We start from the raw sequence: 23,396 nt of genomic DNA, 5'->3' as shown, positions 1-23,396 counted from the left end.
CTACTAGTTCACTGCCTCCATACATGGTCCCCTTATCAAACGAGCTGTGTCAGGCAGAATTTTGGGTTGTTTTCATGGCTTCCATGTTAACTTTGTCGCCACCCTGCTGTGTAATCCACAAAATATACTGGCAAACTTTTATCATGTACCGATATTATTTGAGCGCTTCTTGCTCACCTCCTTTGGTTCCTCTCTGCCACCCATTGGTTTGAAGCCTGAGTCCATTTAGGGTATGTCGCCATGACACTCTCTAGCCTGCTGCCGCTGCCTCTGCATGCCGTCCCCTATAGTGTCAGGGTCAATTATTGGATGTTTTAGATGCTATCTAGCTTCATTCTGTCACTCTGTCATGGCCATGCTGTTGCCCATAATTTTGGCATAATGGTGCGATTAAGCAGCCTCAGAGGCATCCATGCATGCTGCCCCTGCTGTTTCCTGTCCATTTCCGTGGTGTTTCCATCCTTTTCTGAGGTTCCCAGGTGTTTGGCCAAGCTTCCCTGTGCAGAGCCTTGGTCCCCTTGAAAAATGCTCGAGTCTCCCATTGACTTCAATGGGGTTCGTTATTCGAGACGAGCACTCGAGCATCGGGAAAAGTTCGTCTCGAATAACGAGTACCCGAGCATTTTAGTGTTCGCTCATCTCTAATTATAACATATTGTAAGCAGGCCCCAAGATAAAAACCATGTATCAAAATGGATAGTTTTCTAGAATATGAATTGTTAATTTTCTGGTCTCACACAGGTGAGGGGTCAGTTTCAAATTCCCAAATGAGTTAGGGCAGAGTAGGGTTCCACGGTAAATTTAGGATGCTCTATTTTTGGCAGGGAAGGGGGGGGGGCACAGAAGAAACAGTAATTTTGTGAAGTTGCCTAGTTTGCAACCTTATACATATGCAGATGAGGACAGATAAGAGATGATACAAGAATTCTATGGGTGGTGGACAAAGCACTTGATTCATTCGTCTCACAATAGGATGTAACATATTGACAAGTACAGTGACATCATATTGCCAAAAGGCGACCGACCGCAGACTTCTATAGATCAAGGATATCCATGGTGAAAATAATACTTGTGGCAAGATGGGGGGTGGGAGGATAGTGAAACAATGGTACACTGCCTAGCCGTGGGATGAAATTTTGTATAGCCGGAGAAGACCCTATGTATCATGAGTTGGGGTTATGATTCAGGGTTATACAAAACTACAATAACACAGGTAGGCCCATCTATAGGTAATACAAGTGACTGTACCTACTTGCAAGTGCACCTTACTATAGTAAGAAAACTTCTCCCCTATGTATTCTACCGATAGAAGACTATTTAATTATTTATCGATTTCATTATTATCATGTAATTTTAATATTAAACATAACCATTCAGGTCTATTTGATACCCTAAATCAAAGGACCATAGGGACCTTTAGTTGGTTTAGGGTTCCAAAACAACTTTATAAGATCTGTACACAGAGGAAAACTTTAAAAAACAAACTTTTATACTTTGCTAGATGCAAGTCCGATGAGGCACATCTGAAGATTCCTTGCCTCCTAGTCTTGTGATGCGGCAAGGAAGCTGGGCCCATTGCGTATTTACAGACGGGGTGTACTATGCCAGCTTCACTAGCCGCAAAGCGCAGGCACCAAAGGAAACGAGGCAGGAGATGAATATAACAGTGTATTTATTTATACGGCCACTTAAAAAAAAACAAAAAAAAACAAAACAATGTGATTTAGTACATTGAATCACAGGTCCATAGGGACCTGTGGGTGGTTTACTGTCCCAAATCCCCCTTTAATTGTTATTTTTAAACCTTATTCATTTTTGTTGGAATTTCTATTAAGTAATTTAATCTGCTCATTCCAATGGCTTCCTCTCCATGGAGCACACGTCAGCATGACCTACAGCAGCTGGATTACAAGGTCAGGTCACGAAGGGCACGACATCATTGTATCTTCATGAAAACAAAGGATCATTTGGTACAGAAGGAGAATTTTTCATCCCAAAAAAAAAATGACAGTTGTTTTTCTCCTTGTTCTCAGTCTTTGTATTAGTTTTCTGGAACCAAAATGTTGTGACTATAGACTGCCAATGGCGGATTTTCGTATAGGCGGTATGGGGCCTATATGAAGATCGCCGCAGCTTCAGGTTTTAAAAAAATGCTATGCTCACATTAGAAGAGGAGAAGATGGAGCTGTAGGGAGAAGAAGAGAAGGCGAGTATAGCGTTTTTTTTTTAAGGAGGCACAATTTCTGTAAAGGGAGGTGGCTCTGCTGTAGACATTTCTGTAAAAGGGGACCAGTATGGGTATGGTGGTGGTGTTGTTGGCCAGAGGAGATGAGGCTTCTGCGCACGAGGATGGTTTGGACACTAGGGTGGACCCTAGTCATGTCAGCAGTCCATGGGACACTTAATCCGCGACTGGAGCCTTCTATCAGAAGAAAAAGTTTCTTTGCCTTCAATTTTATACAGTGCTTACAAAATTAAGACCTTTTGGGAAAATTTCATACAGAATGTATTACTTTGGAATGGAGAGAGAAAGTATGAGAGAGAATAGGATTCTATGTACTGCTGTACCAGCCCTATGATGCCCATAAGTTGCCGGTATACATTACTTTCACGCCAAATTTCAGGGTGATGTATAAGAAGGTGCCTCACAGAGAAAAAAAAAACACAAGTACACATGGCAAAGCCCAACATGAAGGGTCAAGCCCGCAATGCTGATGTAAGGGTGTAGGGAGGATACACATTAGATATTTGGATAATCGGGTCCAATGTGTATTGCTTTGCATTTCTTAATGGCTAGATAACCCATCTAAGCTGACAGTAACCTGCCGATGACTTGATAATTGCTTTGCTTGTATACCACCTGCTTGGCGTGTTTTCTTAAGCATAATGAATGAGGCAGCAGAGCAGGCTTTAAGGTGTTAATTAGAAATGAGATAATGGAATTGACACTATGGGTGTTGGGAGTGCTTATCTGTGTATCTGGAGTAGTCACAGAACAAATACCCTGGTCAATATAGTCTGTGGCCATAAAGCCAGATACATAAATCCCTGTCCTGGTCTACATATACACCAATAAAGCTTAGATAGCAGACCTACAAAGGGGAATTTTTATTTAGTAAGTTTTAAAAATATGCAGATTTTACCATAAAATTAATCTATTAGAATAAAAAACAGTGATTTAATTTCAGCAATTATGAAATTTCATGTATTATGCTTATTGCAATACTTGGTATATAATATTATATGATGTCATATACCTCAAGGTAACAAAAACTAGGTCTGTAGAGGAGTTAAGGCACAACCCTCTTCCCAGACTCAATGCCATAAATCTTATTGCAAGGGTACGCATACCCCACAACAAGCATAAGGCCAAGCGCCACCACAAAACATGTAGGTCTAGTACAAACACACAGCAGATCTAAGGCCTAGCACCACCACACAGCGGGTCTCAGGCCTCGCACCACCACACAGCAGATCTAAGGCCTAGCACCACCACACAGTAGGTCTAAGGCCTAGCACCACCACACAGTAGGTCTCAGGGTGAAGACACACATGGCGTTTTTGGGCCGTTTTTGGGCCGTTTTTACTAAGTGCGTTTTCAGATCGTTAAAAACGCATGTGTTAAAAAACGCATCCGTTTTTTAAAAACGCATGCGTTTTTGTCTGTTTTTCCGAAATTGCGCAATGAAAAACGGACAAAACCGCATGCGTTTTCAAAAAAACAATCTGAAAACGCACTTAGTAAAAACGGCCCAAAAACGACCCAAAAACGCCATGTGTGTCTTCACCCTCAGGCCACGCACCACCACACAGCAGATCTAAGGCCTAGCACCACCACACAGTAGTTATAAGGCATAGCACCACCACACAGCAGGTCCAAGGCCTAGCACCACCACAAAGCAGTTATAAGGCCTAGCACCACCACACAGTGGGTCTACGGCCTAGCACCACCACCACACAGTGGGTCTATGGCCTAGCATCATCACACAGTAGTTATAAAGCCAAGCACCACCACACAGCAGTTCTAAGGCCTAGCACCACGGCACAGCAGGTCTAAGGCCTAACACCAACCCCAAAGCGGTTCTCAGGCCTAGCACCACCACACAGTGGGTCTAAGGCCTAGCACCACCACAAGCGGGTCTAAGGCCTAGTACAACCACACAGTGGGTCTACGGCCTAGCACCACCACACAGCAGGTCTAAGGCCTAGCACCACCACACAGCGGGTCTAAGGCCTAGCACCACCACACAGTAGTTATAAGGCCTCTCACCACCACACAGTAGTTATAAGGCCTAGCACCACCACACAGTAGTTATAAGGCCTAGCACCACCACACAGTGGGCCTACGGCCTAGCACCACCACCCAGTAGTTATAAGGCCTAGCACCACCACACAGTGGGCCTACGGCCTAGCACCACCACACAGTAGTTATAAGGCCTAGCACCACCACACAGTAGGTCTAAGGCCTAGAACCACCACACAGCAGGTCTAAGGCCTAGCACCACCACACAGCAGGTCTAAGGCCTAGCACCACCACACAGCAGGTCTAAGGCCTAGCACCACCACACAGCGGGTCTAAGCCCTACCACCATCACACAGTGGGTCTAAGGATAGCACCACCACACAGTAGTTATAAGGCCTAGCATCATCACACAGTAGTTATAAGGCCTAGCACCACCACACAGCGGGTCTAAGCCCTACCACCATCACACAGTGGGTCTAAGGATAGCACCACCACACAGTAGTTATAAGGCCTAGCACCACCACACAGCAGGTCTAAGGCCTAGCACCACCACACAGCAGGTCTAAGGCCTAGCACCACCACACAGTGGGTCTATGGCCTAGCACCACCACACAGCGGGTCTATGGCCTAGCACCACCACACAGCGGGTCTAAGCCCTACCACCATCACACAGTGGGTCTAAGGATAGCACCACCACACAGTAGTTATAAGGCCTAGCACCACCACACAGCAGGTCTAAGGCCTAGCACCACCACACAGCGGGTCTAAGCCCTACCACCATCACACAGTGGGTCTAAGGATAGCACCACCACACAGTAGTTATAAGGCCTAGCACCACCACACAGTAGTTATAAGGCCTAGCACCACCACACAGCGGGTCTAAGCCCTACCACCATCACACAGTGGGTCTAAGGATAGCACCACCACACAGTAGTTATAAGGCCTAGCACCATCACACAGCGGGTCTAAGGCCTAACACCACCACACAGTGGGTCTATGGCCTAGCACCACCACACAGCGGGTCTATGGCCTAGCACCACCACACAGCGGGTCTATGGCCTAGCACCACCACACAGCGGGTCTAAGGCCTAACACCACCACACAGTAGCTCCTCCTCTTTTTCACTCCACTCCTGGTTTGGACATCAAAAACTGAAAAACGAACATGTAAACGCACCCTACGGCCTATCAAGACCACACAGCAGGTATAAGGCCTAGCGCAACCACACAGTAGTTTTAAGACCTAGTGCCACAGCACAGCAGGTATATATGGGTCTGGCATCATCCCCTCACGTGGTAGCCATTTTGACTGCACATCAGAGAAACAGATCTGACAGGAATAATCTTCAACTAGGAAGCGGTAAGAGGTTTCATTTGTCAAATATCATGAGGTAAACCTTTGTATACAACCTATAGACATAGACATAGTTCAGGTTTGACCAGAAGAGATGTATATGCTGCAGATTTTCAGGCCTGCAAAGGAAATAGGTGACATTTATACAAATGTCATTTGCAGTGAATAAATTCATAGTGTGCAGATTTTACAAATTTCACCAACACATAATGTGATATCTCGAGAACCTGCAAAATTCAGTCACATACGTTAATTTTTCGTGACAGGAATCTGTATGATATTATGTACTGTCCTGGGTAAACTTACACTTGTGGTGAATTTTTGAGACATTTTGTCAAAACTATGATGTAAAACCATGGCAATTTGTGGTAAAACCATGTACAGTCAGAGCCGTGAATCATTGCAGCCTTTCACAGTGGATTTCAGCTGCGTTGTACGTGATGTATAATGGCAGCAAAGTGAATGAGACTGAAACAAGCTGCAGTTATTGAGCTTTTTAGGCTGTGGCCACACGTGTTTTTTAACGCATGCGTTTTTTGACGGACTGCTTAAAAAAGGGGCCAAAAACGCGTTCAAAACACCACGTGTGACCGCAGCCTTAAATATTTGGCTGCGTTTTCAGAGCACGATGCTTAGGCCGCGGTCCGCGTACCGCTAAGCGTCCGTCATAACGCGACGCTAGCGCACAGGGGGAGGTCCTCGGCCCGAACGCACATGCGTTTCCAGGGAAACGCATGCGATTGTTCAGCTGATCGCATGCGTTTCTCTGGAAACGCATGTGCGTTAGGGCTGAGGACCTCCCCCTGTGCGCTAGCGTCGCGTTAGGAACGGACATCTAGCGGTATGTGTGACCGCGGCCTAATTGTGCGTTAATTCAGTACATCTGTTTCTCTTGGTATTAGAAAACATGCGTTGGCTTGCTGGATTTTGGACCTTGCTTTGAATGTGTGTTCTATCAGCTGTTTTTTTTTTGCATGTGGTTGCAGACCCTTTTAAAAAATCTATAAAAAACGCACCTCCCAAATGCAGACCTTAGAAAACGCAATGGATGAAATGCAAAGTAAAGACACCAAATCCCGAATCTAAAATATGACTCAAAATTACAATGGAAAAAACGGAACCTGAATGCGAAATGTATCTTTCGGTAGTCTTTTGCTGTGGTGGCAGTAGAAACACTACTGAATTATGAAAATTTGGGGGTCTATGTTGCGCCAATCTTGGGGACCACACTTATGACACAACTCGATTTTCTAATATTTATTTCAGATATACCCTATATACTCGAGTATAAGCCTAGTTTTTCAGCACAAAAATGTGCTGAAAAACCCAAACTCGGCTTATACTCGAGTCAATAAAATAAATATATCTAAACTCACTTTTCCGGTGACCCCTGTATATCTTCTGTGCGATCTGTCTGGCAGCGGCGGCAGGCTATATACACTGGGGCAGGGTGCGGCAGGCTATATACACTGGGGCAGGGTCTGGCAGGCTATATACACTGGGGCAGGGTCTGGCAGGCTATATACACTGGGGCAGGGTCTGGCAGGCTATATACACTGGGGCAGGGTCTGGCAGGCTATATACACTGGGGCAGGGTCTGGCAGGCTATATACACTGGGGCAGGGTCTGGCAGGCTATATACACTGGGGCAGGGTCTGGCTGGCTATATACACTGGGGCAGGGTCTGGCTGGCTATATACACTGGGGCAGGGTCTGGCTGGCTATATACACTGGGGCAGGGGCTGGCTGGCTATATACACTGTGGCAGGGGCTGGCAGGCTATATACACTGGGGCAGAGCCTGGCTGGCTATATACTGGGGAGGCTGTGACCAATGCATTTCCCACCCTCGGCTTATACTCGAGTCAATAGGTTTTCCCAGTATTTTGTGGTAAAATAGTGGCCTCGGCTTATACTCGGATCGGCTTATACTCAAGTATATACGGTATATAAGATATATATAAGTGCAGTACAGGTGCAGTACAGGAGACCTGACTTACAGACAGACCCCTCTGCCCACTTTGACCTCTGGTGAAGCTCTCTGGACAGTGGCGTAACTAGAAGCTGATGGGCCTCAGTGCAAAGTCTGTGCCAGGCCCAACTATAATGTATGGTATATAGTAACAGTCTTCTCATCTGGTAAAGTGACACCATAAGGGCCCCCTAAACCTCTTGGGCCCGAGTGTGTCCGCAACCTCTGCACCCCCTCAAGTTACGCCCCTGTCTCGGGATGTTACTGTAGTCCCAGGCTGCAATGATCAGCTGTAAGGTTGCTATAATGAAGCTTTTTTGATAATTCTTGGTCCCATTACAGCAAAAAATTGTGAAAATCCAATTGTCACTGGGACAAAAACATCTTTTCTAAGCTACCATTATAAAATATACAGTTTCCACTTACATAGAAATTTAACTTAAGAACAAACCCAAAGAAACTAAAGAACGTAACTGCCTGTATATTGATTTAGCCCACCATGCTTTATTACGCTTTGTATGCGAAAATTTGTCCTTGTTGCCCATATCAACTAATCATAGAGCAGCTTTTATTTTAAGTTCTGGCCTATTATTATTGATTGTTATAAGCAAAAATGACACTTTGGGGTATAGTTATGAAATTGTCCAAAATAGAAAGCTGCATTGGTTTAGGTAAGAAATACACTTTCAATATGGCAACCCATAGTGTATAGCACAGGGTATTTGTGGAGCATATCGCTCTCCTAAGGGGCCACATCTGTCTTGTCATGGGCTGGGTATAGTATGAGAAAGGAACGCTGGTAACAAAAACAATGCAATGATGTCAGGTCTTTACGTACACAATTAAAAAGGAATGTAAACATCTCTGCGTCCCCTTAACATGTCGCCGCCACTGACCATGTAACAATGCTGTACAGCACAAACCGGTTTCATGATCAGCGCAGGGACTGAGTGCAAGCTCTTGGAACCAGTTTTTCTATATAGGCCCTTATTTATCTTTAGTTATTTTAGTAGTGACACACAGGCCTAATCTGGATGTCCCCAAGGCTGACAAAATACTCAGCATGACTCATACTCCATGGGTGGACGTTACAGGTGAACTCCGTCCATAACATGCAGAGGAACAAATATTGACACAAAAAACGTTACCGCCAGGGCAAGGTGGGAGATCACGTTCTGCCGTGTTAGAGGCCTACAGCTGGCTCTGGGTCACAGCTTTGGAGAAGTTTGTACATTAGAACCCTATAAACAATAGCATCCCCTAGAGGCAGGGCAGCAAATGACAAAATGTTTAGTAATAAGACGGGTACAAATACACAACACGTGAAAATACCTGTTGTTGAATATTTGACTTATAATTATAACTTTTCTATAACATAAAAAGATTCTCCAACTTTGCCCATGATGCCAAAAAGGTTGATTATCTGGGGTCAGACTCCTGAAACCCCTAGTAATCTTAACAACAGAGGTCCCAAATCTTCTAAATGAATGGAGCAGCAATTTTGTAGCGGTGCACTCAACCTTTCATCTCATAGGATTACTGCCCCATTTACACTGAGGACTTGTGGACCCCTGTTCCAGTGATTATTGGGGTCCAAGTGGTCAGACTCCTCGAAATCATCTTGTCGATAGAGAAGAAGAGATGCATGGATCTAGATCTAGTCTATATTAGCAGCTCTACTCTCTGCTTAGTAGCAGTGGATACCCTCCCTATGACATCAATGTACCCTTAAAGGGCCTGTGGATATGTGTTGAAATTAAAGGGATTTCCTAACATTCCCTGAGGACAAAGCAATTGTATTAAAGCTCCAGTAGCAGACCTATGATCTCAGGCTATGCTTTGGCACTGGAAGTGATGACATCATCAACATTATGTATTGGACATCACGTCTGAGTGACCAAAATTGCCATAACATACAAGACATGTCACTTCCACCATGATGGGACAGGTAGTCCTGTCTAAAATAAAAGAGGGACTCTACAAAAGTCGCCCCATCAATGGTTTTCCAAATGTCAGAAAACCCCATGTAAACTTTCTGTAGAACTCCAGGAAAAGTAACAATCCCACGTCAAAGTCCACGTGGCCCAGTTATTAGGACATACACAGTGCGCTTTGTTGTTCCGGACTCAAAGGAAGCTCACTATCAATACTTTCATCATCCACTTTCCACAAACCAGAAGAAAAATTAAAAACAGTTCATTTAATGATCCATGAGAAATTTATTTCCTTGTTAAAGAGATATATTATACTTGCACCATATAAGTGTAGAAATAATCCAGTGCAGCAAACACAATCTATTTCCCAGAGGAATGGCAGCCATGTAATCATCCATCCTGCTGATGCAGCCGCCTGCTCCGGTCCTTGTCACATTTCACCCAACATGTGCATATCTCACCTGCAAGTGTTATCTCTTTTGCAATGTGCGGAATGTGCGGCGGGAAAGATATTTTTATCGTGGTACAGTGCTGAGCACACTGCCATCATCCACAAGGCAGAAGAGAATAAAACTGATGACTACTACTACTCAATATACACCAACATCAAGCATCCAAACGTCTCCAACAAAGACATCACCACAATGTGGCTGTGTGCACAACATTACTGTACATAACAGAGCTGGGTTTGTTATTTAAAGGGCAAGTACTTGTAGTAATAGATAGTAATGGGGGTTTCCTAGGCTAGGATTTCCCTGTTATATGATTGGAAGACCCATGTCCTCTCACATTACAGATACAGAGTGGCTGTCATGACAGCTAATTTTAAGACCTGTTTACAATCAGGTCCCACAATGACACATACCTAAAAAGTTTTGTCAGCCCTACGAGCACAATACAATGAGATAGCACTGCAGGTAAACCTACTTCCTTATGTGAACCCAATGCAGAATGAGCTTTCCCACAAAGACATTGCAGTATAATTCTTACAAATATACACTATCCAATCCGATTTAGTCACCCGTTACTATCTGTAGACTGTAAGCTCTTGTGAACAGAGCCCTCGGTCCTACTGTATGATTTAGCTGATTAAGTTGGTACTTTGTTTCTGTCTATATTTGTACTCCCTAGGCTGCGAAGCGCTGCAGAATATATTGGCCCTATATCAATACAGATTATAAGTAGTATTATTACCCCCGCTTAGCTACAAATTTTACATTGTCTTTAAAGGTGAATGACCAGGTATGCATGCATGCTCAGGATCAGTAAAGGTGAATATCCCTTTAAATGTTGAACTCAGTTATGCTACAGTAGAATGAGGGAAATTACCCATAAAAGTCAGGGTTCCCCTTCATATCTTGACAGCTGTGATGTGGACCTGCTCCCTATAGCTCCTCACCATGGAGGATTACCATGCACCTCTACATTCATGGTCAAGAAGGGTCTACAATTTTCTTTTTATTAGGCAGAGTGTGTTCCTTTAAATTACAAACTCTTACAGTAGCTGCGTTATGCTGCACATAGTTGGGATAGTAGTCCTGTCTAACTTACCTGACAGCTGTGACCTGTTCCCTACAACTCCTCACCTAGTATGATTACCATGCACCTCTCTGTTCAGGACAAAGGGACCACCATGGTCCTATCATCAGGCAAGGGAATGTCCCTTTAAATGAAAAGCTCAGTGCTGCTATGTTATAATACAGTGGAACACATCCAGACCCCTTCGGTCACCATATACAGTAGGTGCACAGTAGGGTGTCCCACCTACCTTGCCTGACAGATGTCAATGGGACCTTACACAGGTCAGTAAGGGACCCCCTCCCCCTCTGTTATATCAGTAGAAGAGACTGCATCATACAACAGTTACAGCAGAATAAACAGCTGGGGTTCAGGGGTGTCCCACTTACCTTTTAGCCCCTCATTATTCACCTCTGTACTCTGGGTCAGCAAGGGACCCTCATGATCTCATTATTAGGCATTAAAGGGTATGTCCCTTTAAATGACAAACTCAGCTCTGCTATATATTAGCATAAGGGGGATAAGCCATACAACAGTTGGGGTTCAGGGGTGTCCCACTTACCTTGCCTGACAGCTGTGACGGGGACCTGCTCCCCGCAGCCCCTCACCATGTCCTGCACGTCGTATCTGGGTAATCCTGACACCGGGACCCCGGCCACCTCCAGCAGCAGCTCCCCCTCCTGTAGCTTCCCATCTCCAGGGTCCTCCACCTCCCCCAAATAGAGGAACTCTCCATACTCGGCGCCCCCCAGTAGCGGCAGCCCCCCGGGGCCCGGGACCACCGTGCACTGGTGCACCCTGCTGGTCCAGTGGTTCTTCTTCTGGATCACTTTGGCCATAGTGATCAGCAGCAGCAGCTGGTGGTTCTGACCTTCTCACAACACACAGTCACCATAGGAAGCCCAGGCATCGAGAGAAGAACTTTTTCCAGGTGACAGATCCACCTTCAGGTCATCCCTGCTGCAACTTTGTATCCAGATCCTTTGCGGCTGCAACTTTGTATCCAGATCCCCAGGAGCAGCTCCTTTATCCAGCGATCCCCCTCCACTTCCAAGCCATCCTGTTATTCCATAGCAGAAAACTTTCCCAGATCCTGTGCAGGCAGATAGGAAGAGACTTGCTGCAGCTATTTCCTCACTCTCTGCTGCGGCTCCTTTAAAGAGATACAAAGGTTCATTCCATCCTGTCCCAATGATCCATACAGAGCAATGGGAACTCACACGCATGCGCACCGGCTCCCACATCTCCCTCCCCATTTACACACACAAGAGCAGAAGCAGCAGCACCCTTCCCTCCCCTAGCAGGTCCTGGAGCAGCAGCAGCACAGGGGTGCACAGAGTAGGGGGGGAGGAGGTACAGAGTTTATATTGACCTTTTACTACAATGATAGGGACTCATTGATCAAAGTGATTCATGCTCTAAAGCTAAAGCTGAAAAATTAACAGCTCCTGGATAAATTATTATGATTAATACATACACAGGACATTGCCTCAGGCTGATTGATTCACTAAATTCTAATTCACTGGAGATTGAGAGAGGGGAAAGAAAAGAAATTGCTGCTGCAGAAGCTCTTGGAAGGCGGATCTGCCTTGGAAAGATTATGGATTGTTGTAAGCAGGTATATAAAATAAACATGACTAATGTGATAGATATAATAACAATCTGAATATAATAATAATAATGAATATTTAATAACAGTGATATAATAATAAATACATATATAACATAATATATGAAATATGTGATAAAAATAACAAGTGCTTAAAATAGGGGAAGGGACCTTCGTTCTTATGAATTCTGGGGGTCCCTGCACTTACAATATCAACTATCTTGTAGCTGGTTTAGGCAATTTCTGACACACCCATAGTATTGAATGGAGTGGCAGGACACAGGCACTTGCCACTCCACCCATTAGTGAGAATAGGGTCCCCATTCTCCTAATTGTTGGGGGTCCTGTTCTCGTTTTCAGCAGTTGGAACCTGACAATCAGCTTGGGCAGAGGATAGGGGATACCATGCAAACTTACTACAACAACTTTAAGATTTTCTGAACTTTGAGCATAATAAATGTACACTCTGGGGGACTCGGGCACCTTTGCTTTAGAGGATATGATTTGTTTTTAGTATATTTGTTTTGGCTGAAAAACCCTTTATATTAATATAATTGAAAAAAAAAATTCTAAAAGTCTTCTGACTATTGGTTCATTTTCAATAGTCTGATCAAAAGTGTTGACATCACAAAATACAATCCTTATAAGTGAGCTGTCAGGCCTGCGTTCACACAGTTCGTTTATAGAAGCAATCCAACGGCTTTAACTGTGATCACCAGCTGAGGTAACATTGTGCTAAACACGAAGGAAACAGAATGTTACCCCAACATGTGGTTACCATCTCAAAACACGGCCTCAGGTGATTACTGCTTCCCTAGCTGAGGGCTGGATACGCTGGAGGGAAGCTGAGCTATGGGATATTTTATGAAAAAGGAATTCTGGGTCAGTCTGGACAGAATTCCTATGATGGACAGTAAGGCCCCTTTCACACGTGTTCTGCTTGTGTTTATGACATCCGAACACGTATTGCACTGTGACCCATTTTACTCAATGATGCTCATTTACTAAGGGTCCGAAGCGCGTGATTCCGTCGGGTATCCCGCCGATTTCCGATTTGGGCCGAATTCCTCCGGGATTTTGGCGCATGCCATTGGATTTCGGCGCCGGGTTGCGTGCAACAGAAATCAGGGGGGGGCGTAGCCGTCGTAAAACCCGCCGGATTCGGAAAAACCGCAGTATTTTGAAAAAAGTGTCACTTGACACGCACTTACCTGCACCAAGAAATACAAGGTGAACTCCAGCGGACCTCGGCGCAGCAGCGACACCTAGTGGATATCGGAGCACGGACCTTAGTGAATCCCGGCCACATCCAGGTAAGTAAATGTGCCCCAATGGGTTTTGTCAGACTTGCATTTTTTTTCACGCACACATCAGCATTATTTTAAGGTGCGTTAAAATCTCATCATGCTTTACTTTTGCAACTCACCAAAAAGCATGCATCAGACTAAGATAAATGTGGCCCTAAGGGTAGTGGCATACGTGGCGTTTTGAACACGTTTTTGGACAGTTTTGAAAAACGCATGCGTTTTTTTGAAAACACATCCGTTTTTGACAGGTTTGACCAATTATCTTAATTCAAACTGGTCAAAAACGCATGGGTGTTTTGACGGACTGCTTAAAAACGGGCCAAAAACGTGTTCAAAACGCCATCACCCTCAAAGTCCTGTGGTGCCTGACAAATCCCAGTGACTTATAATGGTAGTTTTAGCGGGATGTATGACATGAATCTGTGACCAGAGCCTCAATCACAGCCCTACATCTATAATATTCACTTTATGTACATATCTTAGAGGTGACATACACCGTGCAGCCTGAGCTATGTCTCCTATGGCTTTTTTTCACTGTCAAGTGTCAAAGTGATGCAAAACATGAAAAACACGAAACGCAGCCCCATGTGTTTGTATCTGTGTAGTTTTGTTTTTGCATTGCATTTTGACTCCGCTGGTGTCTTCCACCAATAACACGTATTGGGGCAAATTTACTTACTCGGTCCTGTTGCCATCCCCGATCTAGACGGTCCGACAAATCACAACAAGATCGTGTAGCTCGTGCGCCCAATTTCCTGCATCTGTCGCTGCCCGCCGATGTCCGCCGGAGTTCACCTTCTTCTTCCCGGTGCTTGTAAGTGCGTGTCTTGTGACACAATTTCCGATGTTAAGGCTGGTGCCACACGCACCGCTTTGTCTGCGTTTGAAAACGCAGACAAAGCCGCACCCACCGGGGCGGGCCGCGGCCTGATCGCATCAGCGTTTCTACGGAAAAAACAGCGATCCGGAACGAGCCACCGGTGTTTTACATTAAATTAACGCAAAACACCTGCGGCTCATTCCTGATTGCAGGCGTTTCCATAGAAACGCCGATGCGATCGGGCCGCGGCTCGGTGGGTGCAACTTTGTCTGCGTTTGCATTTTCAAACGCAGACAAAGCGTTGCGTGTGGCACCAGCCTAAATCCCGCACGAGGTCCGAATCCGTCGGATCGCCCCTGATTTGTGTCGCGTGAAAGCTGGCGCCTATGCGCTAAAATCCAATCACGTGCGCCAAAATCCCCTGTTAAATGTGGCGCAACTCGGAAATCGCCGGGAAACCCGTTGAATAATGCACTCTGTGGACCCTTAGTAAATGAGCCCCATTGTCTGTGCTTCCTATCATAAGCCTTCACTTTGCAAGAGTAAAAAAAGCTAAAAATGTTAAAAATACAAAAAGTTTGTGCTGGGAGGAGATTGCACTTCCAAATTCAGAATAACACCCCTATAACATGTCACCTCTGATTTCTCTACTAAAAGGGTTAACGCCAAGTATACGTGCCACATTAAAGACTCCTATGAACGATGCAGTGCTTTCATACCAGAAGTGTTGTAAGTTCACAGTCCTGTCTATTGTCTCAGCCGAGTAACTTTACACCATCTGCAATCCTGCGACGCAACGTTGGAGATTCATAACATTTCAGCGATGACTGACTTTATACTGAACGGAGAACACAATGGCGGAAGCCTACAATCGTATAATGTTTACACTGTATCGTCTCCAGGAGACAAACTACCAAGCTAACTCCAGCCACATGACATGATGACATAGCCTGCACCTGACCGTACTAACAGTTCCCTCCCTGTTACTTCTTCCTGGATATGTAATTGCTATATTACTGATCCCATAGGGAGCATGAAAGGAAATCTACCATCAGAATCCATCATGTTAAACATTACTCGCATAGATCCAGACACAGTGACTGTGATAATCTTCTTATATTTGTTATCTTTGGCCTCCTTCCTTCTAACATCAACTTTTAAAATACAGGCAGTCCCCGGGTTACATACAAGATAGGGTCTGGAGGTTTGTTCTTAAGTTGAATTTGTATGTAAGTCGAAACTGTATATTTTATAATGGAAGTTCTAGACATTTTTTTTTCTTTTGCCCCAGTGACAATTGGAGTTTCAACATTTTTGGTGTAATTGGACCAAGAATTATCAATAAAGCTTCATTACAGACATCTTACAGCTGATCATTGCAGTCTGGGACTATAGTAAAGCATCCAGAGAGCTTCACCAGAGGTCACATGGGGCAGAGGGGTCAGTCTGTAACTATGGGTTGTCTGTAAGTCGGGTGTCCTTAAGTAGGGGACCGCCTGTAATGCTAATGAAGCATAATTTTAAAAAATCAAGTCAAACTTTGCTCTGTTTTTTCACAGACTGTTTTGCTATTCCATTCTTAAAGGAAACCTACCACTTGAAGTGGCAGGTATAAGGGGGAACTACCGAGCACCAGCTCAGGGTGAGCTGGTGCCGGAGCTTACTTTTATTAGTGTTTTAAACCGCAGTATCGCAGTTTAAAACACTTTTTAAACTTTATGGCCGAAGCTGCTTCGGCGCAGGGAGGTACGTGCTTGGCGCACCATGCGCGCGGCTCTCATTCACTTCCTATGTAGCCGGGTGCACGGTCGCGCGCATGGTGCGCCGAGCGTGTACCTCCCTGCGCCGAAGCAGCTTCGGCCATAAAACCGCGATACTGCGGTTTAAAACACTAACAAAAATAAGCTCCGGCACCAGCTCACCCTCTTCAAGTGGTAGGTTTCCTTTAATGTAGCAGCACACAGTGGGAGGGGGAAGTGCTGATGGAGCACAGCCCGTGAAGCTACAGCATAGAGAGGCTTTGGTAACAACCCCGAGGACTAGCATAATTATAAAAGTTGATTTTAGAAGGAAGGAGGCCATGGATAACAAATATAACACAGTCACGGTGTCTGGATCTATGGGTAAGTGTCCCTGGTTTATCAGGATGGACTTTGATGGTAAATTTCCTTTAAATAAACTATTTCAAAGCCTGAGAGTGCAGATATATGTGCTGCTAGCGCTGCGCAGTGTAGCGAGGGGCCTCGGCCCATTGACATATCTGTTTCCAATGAAATGCGTGGTGCGATCCCGGTTACACTCATTTTCATGGAGATGCCTATGTTATCGGGCCAAGGGCCGCCCCTGTGCGTTAGCATTGCCGCATGTATGACCCCGCCCTAAAATGATTAAAAAGATTACAAAAAAGCATCTTTGAGTTTAAACAGCACCCCCGCCCGTGCGCAGGAAGTATGTGGTATTGCAGCACAATGTAAATGAAATGAAAAAAATGTGACCAATATTTCCTGAAAGGTTCTTATCAATGTTTCATTAAATCATCACTTCAAGTGAATTTAAGAATAATGGCTTTATTTTATCCATATTTTCCCCAATGCAGGAGAGGGGAGGGGGAAGAAGAGTCAAAGTGAGAGAGAAGGAAAGACCAGGTAACAGACATCCCGCAGCAGCTAATAGTAAGTAACCATATACATTATTAGGTTGGACTGGATCGACTGATGCCTTTTTCTAACCTTATTTATTATGATACTATCATATCAATGCAGTTCAGTGCTTCTCTGAAATGTGCTTATTGCTGATTCTATGTGTGTCAGGGAAACACAGTCATCCAGGTACTCCAGGTAGACTTCATTGCAGCGAGTCTCCATCCACGGCAATTAGCAAAAGGCCATGCAGGTGGGAGAACTACAGATAAGGCCGGCGGCACACGTGGCGTTTTGAACCCGTTTTTGGGCCGTTTTTAAGCAGTCTGTTTTTTGAAAATGCATCCGTTTTTGACAGGTTTTACCAATTATCTCAATTAAAACAGAAGCATTTTCAAAAAACGGACTGCTTAAAAACGGCCCAAAAACGGGTTCAAAACGCCACGTGTGACCGCAGCCTAAGTGAAAAACTCAAGTGTTACTCCTCATATACACACACAGCAGCTTATTCTGAAAAGTTGGCACAAATATTAAGTTTACTTTAAAATCTCTACCAATAATAAGACATCAAAGACATAAAACCTTACAAACAACCCTTAGATGTGAAGTAGCTGCAATGTCGCATGCTCCTGCATGTTGCAGCATATATGTAGTAAGACACACGGAGACTCCGTACAGTAATTATTACTCATAACACTCTGTCTGCCGGGTCAGGATATTACAGATGGGAAAACTGCACTGTCAAGTTTTATGTTGTAATTGTTCCCAGATATGATACTGCTGGTATGTCCACGTATCGCTTCATCTGTTTCCGGAATTTAACTCGGATCACAACAGTCACTTTCATTTATGTTTAGGTGTAGAGTGAGGTTGCAGGGACCTTGTCAAACCCCCCCCCATTCTCGTGATCTGTGGGGGTCTCATAGTCAGGTCCTATCCTGTGGATAAATGGGAAAATCCCTTTAAAGGAAACGTACCTAGGTGTGAATAAATAGCAGATGATGGAGCCAAAAGGAGCCACAGCAATGTAGTCAGGAGCCAAAAGGTGCCACTGAAATGTGGTCAGGAGCCCCTGAGGATCATTTGTAGCCTCAGGTGCTCCTGCTATCACTGGGCATAGAGTCTAGGGGGTTACTGATTTTTCCTCTTTAACTCTTGTACAGCGATCTGTTCAGTGGAGAACCATATTCTTAAGTCCGTTGTCCATTAGTGACTTCAGCCCAAATAATTTGCTCTGTGCAGGATTCCCTCGACCAAAACTGCAAACGTAGTCTGGAACAAGATTAAGTGAGAACTGTAGAACCACAAGTACCGAGCAGCAGTGACGTAACTTGAAGCTGCTGGGCCCTCAAAAAACCAACCCCCTAAGAGTGTGTGCACATCTTCCATCTGGATTGCGTTTCAAAACACAATCCAAGCACAATGGGGAGGGGCCCGGCCCAATCGCATATGAGCTACCCGGCGCCAGAATGCCAGGCACACCACACACAGAATTTTCAAACCCTATTATAGTGACACTGGGGGCTGTGACAAGGGGTGTGCAGAGGGGACGATTTTACCAGACAAAACTGCGGTGAGTAAGCGGGGAAGCCTGATTGTGTCCGAGAGCTCTTCCATCTTTTTGACTGCAAGAAGAAAATGATGGGCAATATAAGTCTTTTTTGTGCCTAAGCACCAACGCAGAATAGCCACACTGGCATCATTATACCATAAAAGGGGGTATGGTGGCTAAGTGGTTAGCGTTACAGCCTTGCAGCGCTGGGGACCTGGGTTCAAGTCCCATCCAGGTCAACATCTGCAAAGAGTTTGTATCTTCTCTCCGTGTTTGTGTGGGTTTCCTCCTGGTCCTCCGGTTTCCTCCCACACTCCAAAACATACTGGTAGGTTGATTAGATTGGGAGCCCCATTAGGGACAGGGACTGATGTGGCAAGTTCTGTGCAGCGCTGCGTAATCTGTGTGCGCTATATAAATAAAGGAATTATTATTATTCTACTTACAGTTACGTACAATGTACTGTTTGAGGTTTATTGTGGGTTTTAGAGGTGACAGGTTCCTTTTAAAGAATCTCCCATCTCTATTAATACCCCATCACAAGAAATTAAGGTTTTATCCCATTTTAGCAGCCTCCCCGCTTTAATCATGACTTAGAATAACTTATGTTTTCTATTAAAAACCAACACTATACGTGCACAAGGCTGAGATGTAGATATGACATGTGAAGGACTGCAGGGGATAACAGGCATTGTAAATGGAACTAATGAGGAAATACACTAATTTCCCGGCCCCTGTTTGGGGCACAGACAGGTCAGGGGTCAGCTCCTTCCTCCCTTTGGCTCTGATAACTCTGACTAGTTTTTCAAGGCCAGATTCCAGGGTGAGGTCACAGGAGTTTATCACAGAAAGTCTATGACTAAAGGTCGATGGAGAATGTAACCTTTGTGTGGATATATATACTGTACCAGTAAGTGTTTGTGTGGATAGCCAGAGACACTTTTATTTTATATACTGGGATTCTTATAGTAGTTTCATCTTTGGTCAACCATTCGGAAATTGGGTCATAGGTGGAGATCTAGATGATGGGGTTCATTTACTAAGGGTCCGAAAGCCGCACTTTCGTTGGGTTTCCCAAATATTTCCGATTTGCACCGAATTGCCCTGGGACTTTGGCGCACGCGATCGGATTGTGTCACATCGGCGCCTGCTTTCACATGACAGAAATGGGGGGCGGGCCGTCGGACAACCCGACGGATTAGAACAAACCATGGAATTTAAAAAAGAATTTGTGTCGCAAGATCAGCACTTACATGCACCGGGACGAAGAAGGTGAACTCCGGCGGACCTCGGCACAGCAGCGTCACCTGCTGGATATCGGGCGCACAACCTTAGTGAATGCCGGCAGACAACGCACTGCGGGATCGCGACAGGATCGGGTAAGTAAATGTGCCCCGATGTCTTCAAGGGGCTGTTCCACTAAGGACTAAGGAGTTTTCTGGGAATCTGGAAAATCTGAAAAAATAAATCACACTTACCCATTCCAGCTCCCGTTTTCCGTTTTCCACCGGTGTGTCTGGCGTTCAGGACAGCATCCAGCTGGAAAAACTGTAGGGGTCACAGGACTCTTTTCAGCCAATGAGTGGACCAAGGGACGGTACTTCCATTGACCATAGGGGCCCTTTTCCAGGTCAGGAGGCCACTCGTTAGCTGAACCAAGGCACATGAACCACCATTGGAACTTCGGTCCACAATTGATGGTGAAAATTTAGGCAACGATGGAACTAAGATTCATGGAAAACCCCTTTAATCACACCATAGGTGATATACTAGAGAGCCCATTGGTGCATATACAACCTTGTAATATTCTCATGTGCTGCTGTAAAACTTAATTTTAAAGAGATATGAATTTATTAACAACTTCCGCAGCAGTAGAGGTAAGTATTTTAGATGTCTTATGTATTTTGCACTTGCATGACCTCTTTTTCTATTGCCATCCCAGCTCACTCATTATATTCATGTGATTTAAAAGATACAATTTATCCAAAATTGTGTTGCTATTCTATGAGCAGCAGGTGGCGCTCACTACACAAATCATCATATCCCTGTGCATTGATTTTTTTGCACAAAGTACAAAGAAAAGAATAAAATACTATGCAAAATAATTGTATAGGATCGTATGGCGCTTCATATATCCATAAAAATAAAATATATTGATGAACTATGTGCAGTTACCTGGCTTGTCCACTAGAGAATGGAGCCGTGCTTGCTGACACTGTGGCCCACATTTATCAAAAACAGTGCAGTATGTACTAGGTGCAGTTACCTGTGTAGTTTGCAGGGGGCGCCAGATACATGAATTGTGACACTCGTTCTTCATGAATCTGGCGCCCCCTGCACTGCTGAGACAGTGCACCAACTTTTTTTGGTGCACCTTTAACATTGGACGACACATTTATCATGCAGTGTCTGACATAATTGTGTTGCACTGTCAGATATTACACCGGAACGCCCATTTATGTGCAGAAATTTGTGTCACATCGGGTCAGACAGAAAACTGATGCAAGGGGCTTCAATAAATCTGGGCCTGTGTGTTAGTCCTGGTGGCATAGTGAATAGTTACTTTGTTGGTGTTCAGGATGTCAGACCCTTATCATAAGAATGCGACATCAATATCTTGAGCATGGAAACCCCTTTATATAGATTACCAAATAAATATTATAAGGAGCCCTTGAGTGATGTCCCATTGCTTTGTAACCTGGTAACTATTCAGACAGGTGATATAAGGATTTTACATTTGGAAAGACACAATATGAAAGTAAAACATCCACCATATGTTACTATTCATAGCAGCTAATGTAATAATATAATACAAAAGAACAATCACAAATACAATCAGCTGCATTACATTATCCATGATCTATAGTATAGAAGGTCTGATTCATCTTATTCAAATGTTATTGAATAGAATTCTCTTTAATAAGATTTACTGAAAGGGAAGGGCTGCTATATAGAAAGATAAGGGGTGAGCATTCAGGAATAGCAAAACATGAGTGCTACAGTCCAAAAATGTGTGCCACACCTATATAATGGTTATGTGTAATGTTACAGCTCAGCTTCATCTGATTTAGTGGCGCCGAGCTGCAATACCACACACAACCTATAGACGGGTGTGGTGCTGTATTTGGATGTAAACAGCCATCTGTCTCTAAAAGGGATTGTCCAGTTTAGAAAACTCATTCATTTACTTAAATACCCTGCATGGACCCTGAATGACCGCAATTGTCACTTTTGAGTTCCCCCTACCTGGTAAACCTCCCTGCTTTTAGGATTATAGTCAGACTCACACTGGTTGGACCTTATCTGAGTGCCATATGCCATATCTGAGTATTATATCATCATTGTGCTGAGACACCCCCTTTGGGATTTGTTGCTTTTAGTAGGACCAGTGACCACATCTCACTTAGGACCTATGACTACTCTTGATATAGGACCTATGACTGCTCTGGTGTAGGTCCTGTGACCACTCCTGACATAGGACCTATGACTACACTGGACATTGGACCCGTGACTGCTCCAGTTATAGGATCTATGACAGAGAACCTGTTACCGTTCCTGATATAGAACAAATACCTACATTGGACCAATGACTGCTCCTGACATAGGACCTGTGACCCCTCCGGACATAGGACCTGTGACCCCTCTTCATATTAGACCTGTGAGCCTTCCTGAAGTAGGACATATGAGTCTCCCTGACATAGGTCCTGTAACTGCTTCTCACATAGGACCTTTGACTGCTTCTGACATAGGCGAGTGTCCTCTCCTGACATAGAACTTGTGACTGCTCCTTACATAGGACATGTAACCCCTCCGGTCCGGACATAGGGCCTGCGACCCCTCCTCATATTGGACCTGTGACACTTCCTGACATAGGACCTGTAACTGCTCCTCAAATAGAATGTAGGGCATGTACCTGGTCCTCAATAGGACTTATGACTGCTCTTGATATATTAACTCTGAGCGCATCAGACAAATGACATCTGACCATTATTAACCTAGGACCACTACTAACCAGGGCCGTCATCAGGTGTTAGTGTGACTGTGTTAAAGGGGCCCCAAGTAGGAGAAGGGACCCCAAGTCACAGAAAACTCTCCTCCCCTCCCATGGGCAGGCGCCCCAAACTTCCTAACATAGGACCTGTTACAGCATCTGACATGAGGCAAGAGTCCACTCCTGACTTAGGACTTGTGACCATTAATGACATAGGAAATGTGACCGCATCTAACGTAGGACCTGTCGCTATACCTGATTCTGGGTCTTCCTTACAAATCCTCAGTTAGATAAAATTCAAAACCCTGACAAATGGATGAAGCATCGCTACTATCAATAGGATGTGTCCTTACACTTGTACGCGTCCATTTAGCAGTGGGTCTAAGAATCGGATTTAAGTGCATATGTTTTATATACCACACAGCTGTGACCTCCAGCCTGTGGCTTTTGAAGGGAACC

General features: G+C 44.7%; 2 protein-coding genes across 9 annotated transcripts in view; one reads left to right on the top strand and one right to left on the bottom strand.

The window, feature by feature from the left end:
• The window catches only part of MAGI1 (membrane associated guanylate kinase, WW and PDZ domain containing 1), a 351,260-nt gene extending 335,671 nt beyond the window's left edge, over positions 1-15,589 (bottom strand). For 4 of the 8 annotated variants that reach the window (XM_072127795.1, XM_072127797.1, XM_072127801.1 and 1 more), the window contains exons 1-2: positions 15,475-15,588; positions 11,582-12,172 (exon numbers count right to left, since the gene is read on the bottom strand). In XM_072127795.1, the coding sequence (XP_071983896.1) occupies positions 11,582-11,858 (277 nt within the window). In that variant the 5' untranslated portion in view covers positions 11,859-12,172; positions 15,475-15,588. Of the gene's footprint in view, positions 1-11,581; positions 12,173-15,474 lie in introns of all 8 variants that reach the window. The other 4 variants (XM_072127798.1, XM_072127802.1, XM_072127796.1 and 1 more) reach the window with 2 other exon arrangements.
• SLC25A26 (solute carrier family 25 member 26) overlaps positions 5,334-23,396 on the top strand; it is a 218,353-nt gene continuing 200,290 nt past the window's right edge. The window contains exons 1-2 of the mRNA XM_072127807.1: positions 5,334-5,602; positions 17,352-17,427. The gene's annotated coding sequence lies outside the window, so the exon portion shown is untranslated. The remainder of the gene's footprint in view (positions 5,603-17,351; positions 17,428-23,396) is intronic.

This window comes from Engystomops pustulosus, chromosome 10 (assembly GCF_040894005.1).
Source record: "Engystomops pustulosus chromosome 10, aEngPut4.maternal, whole genome shotgun sequence".
Taxonomy (NCBI): Eukaryota; Metazoa; Chordata; class Amphibia; order Anura; family Leptodactylidae; genus Engystomops; species Engystomops pustulosus.
The sequence above is the reverse complement of the archived record's forward strand: the minus strand, read 5'-3'. Positions and strand labels throughout refer to the sequence as shown.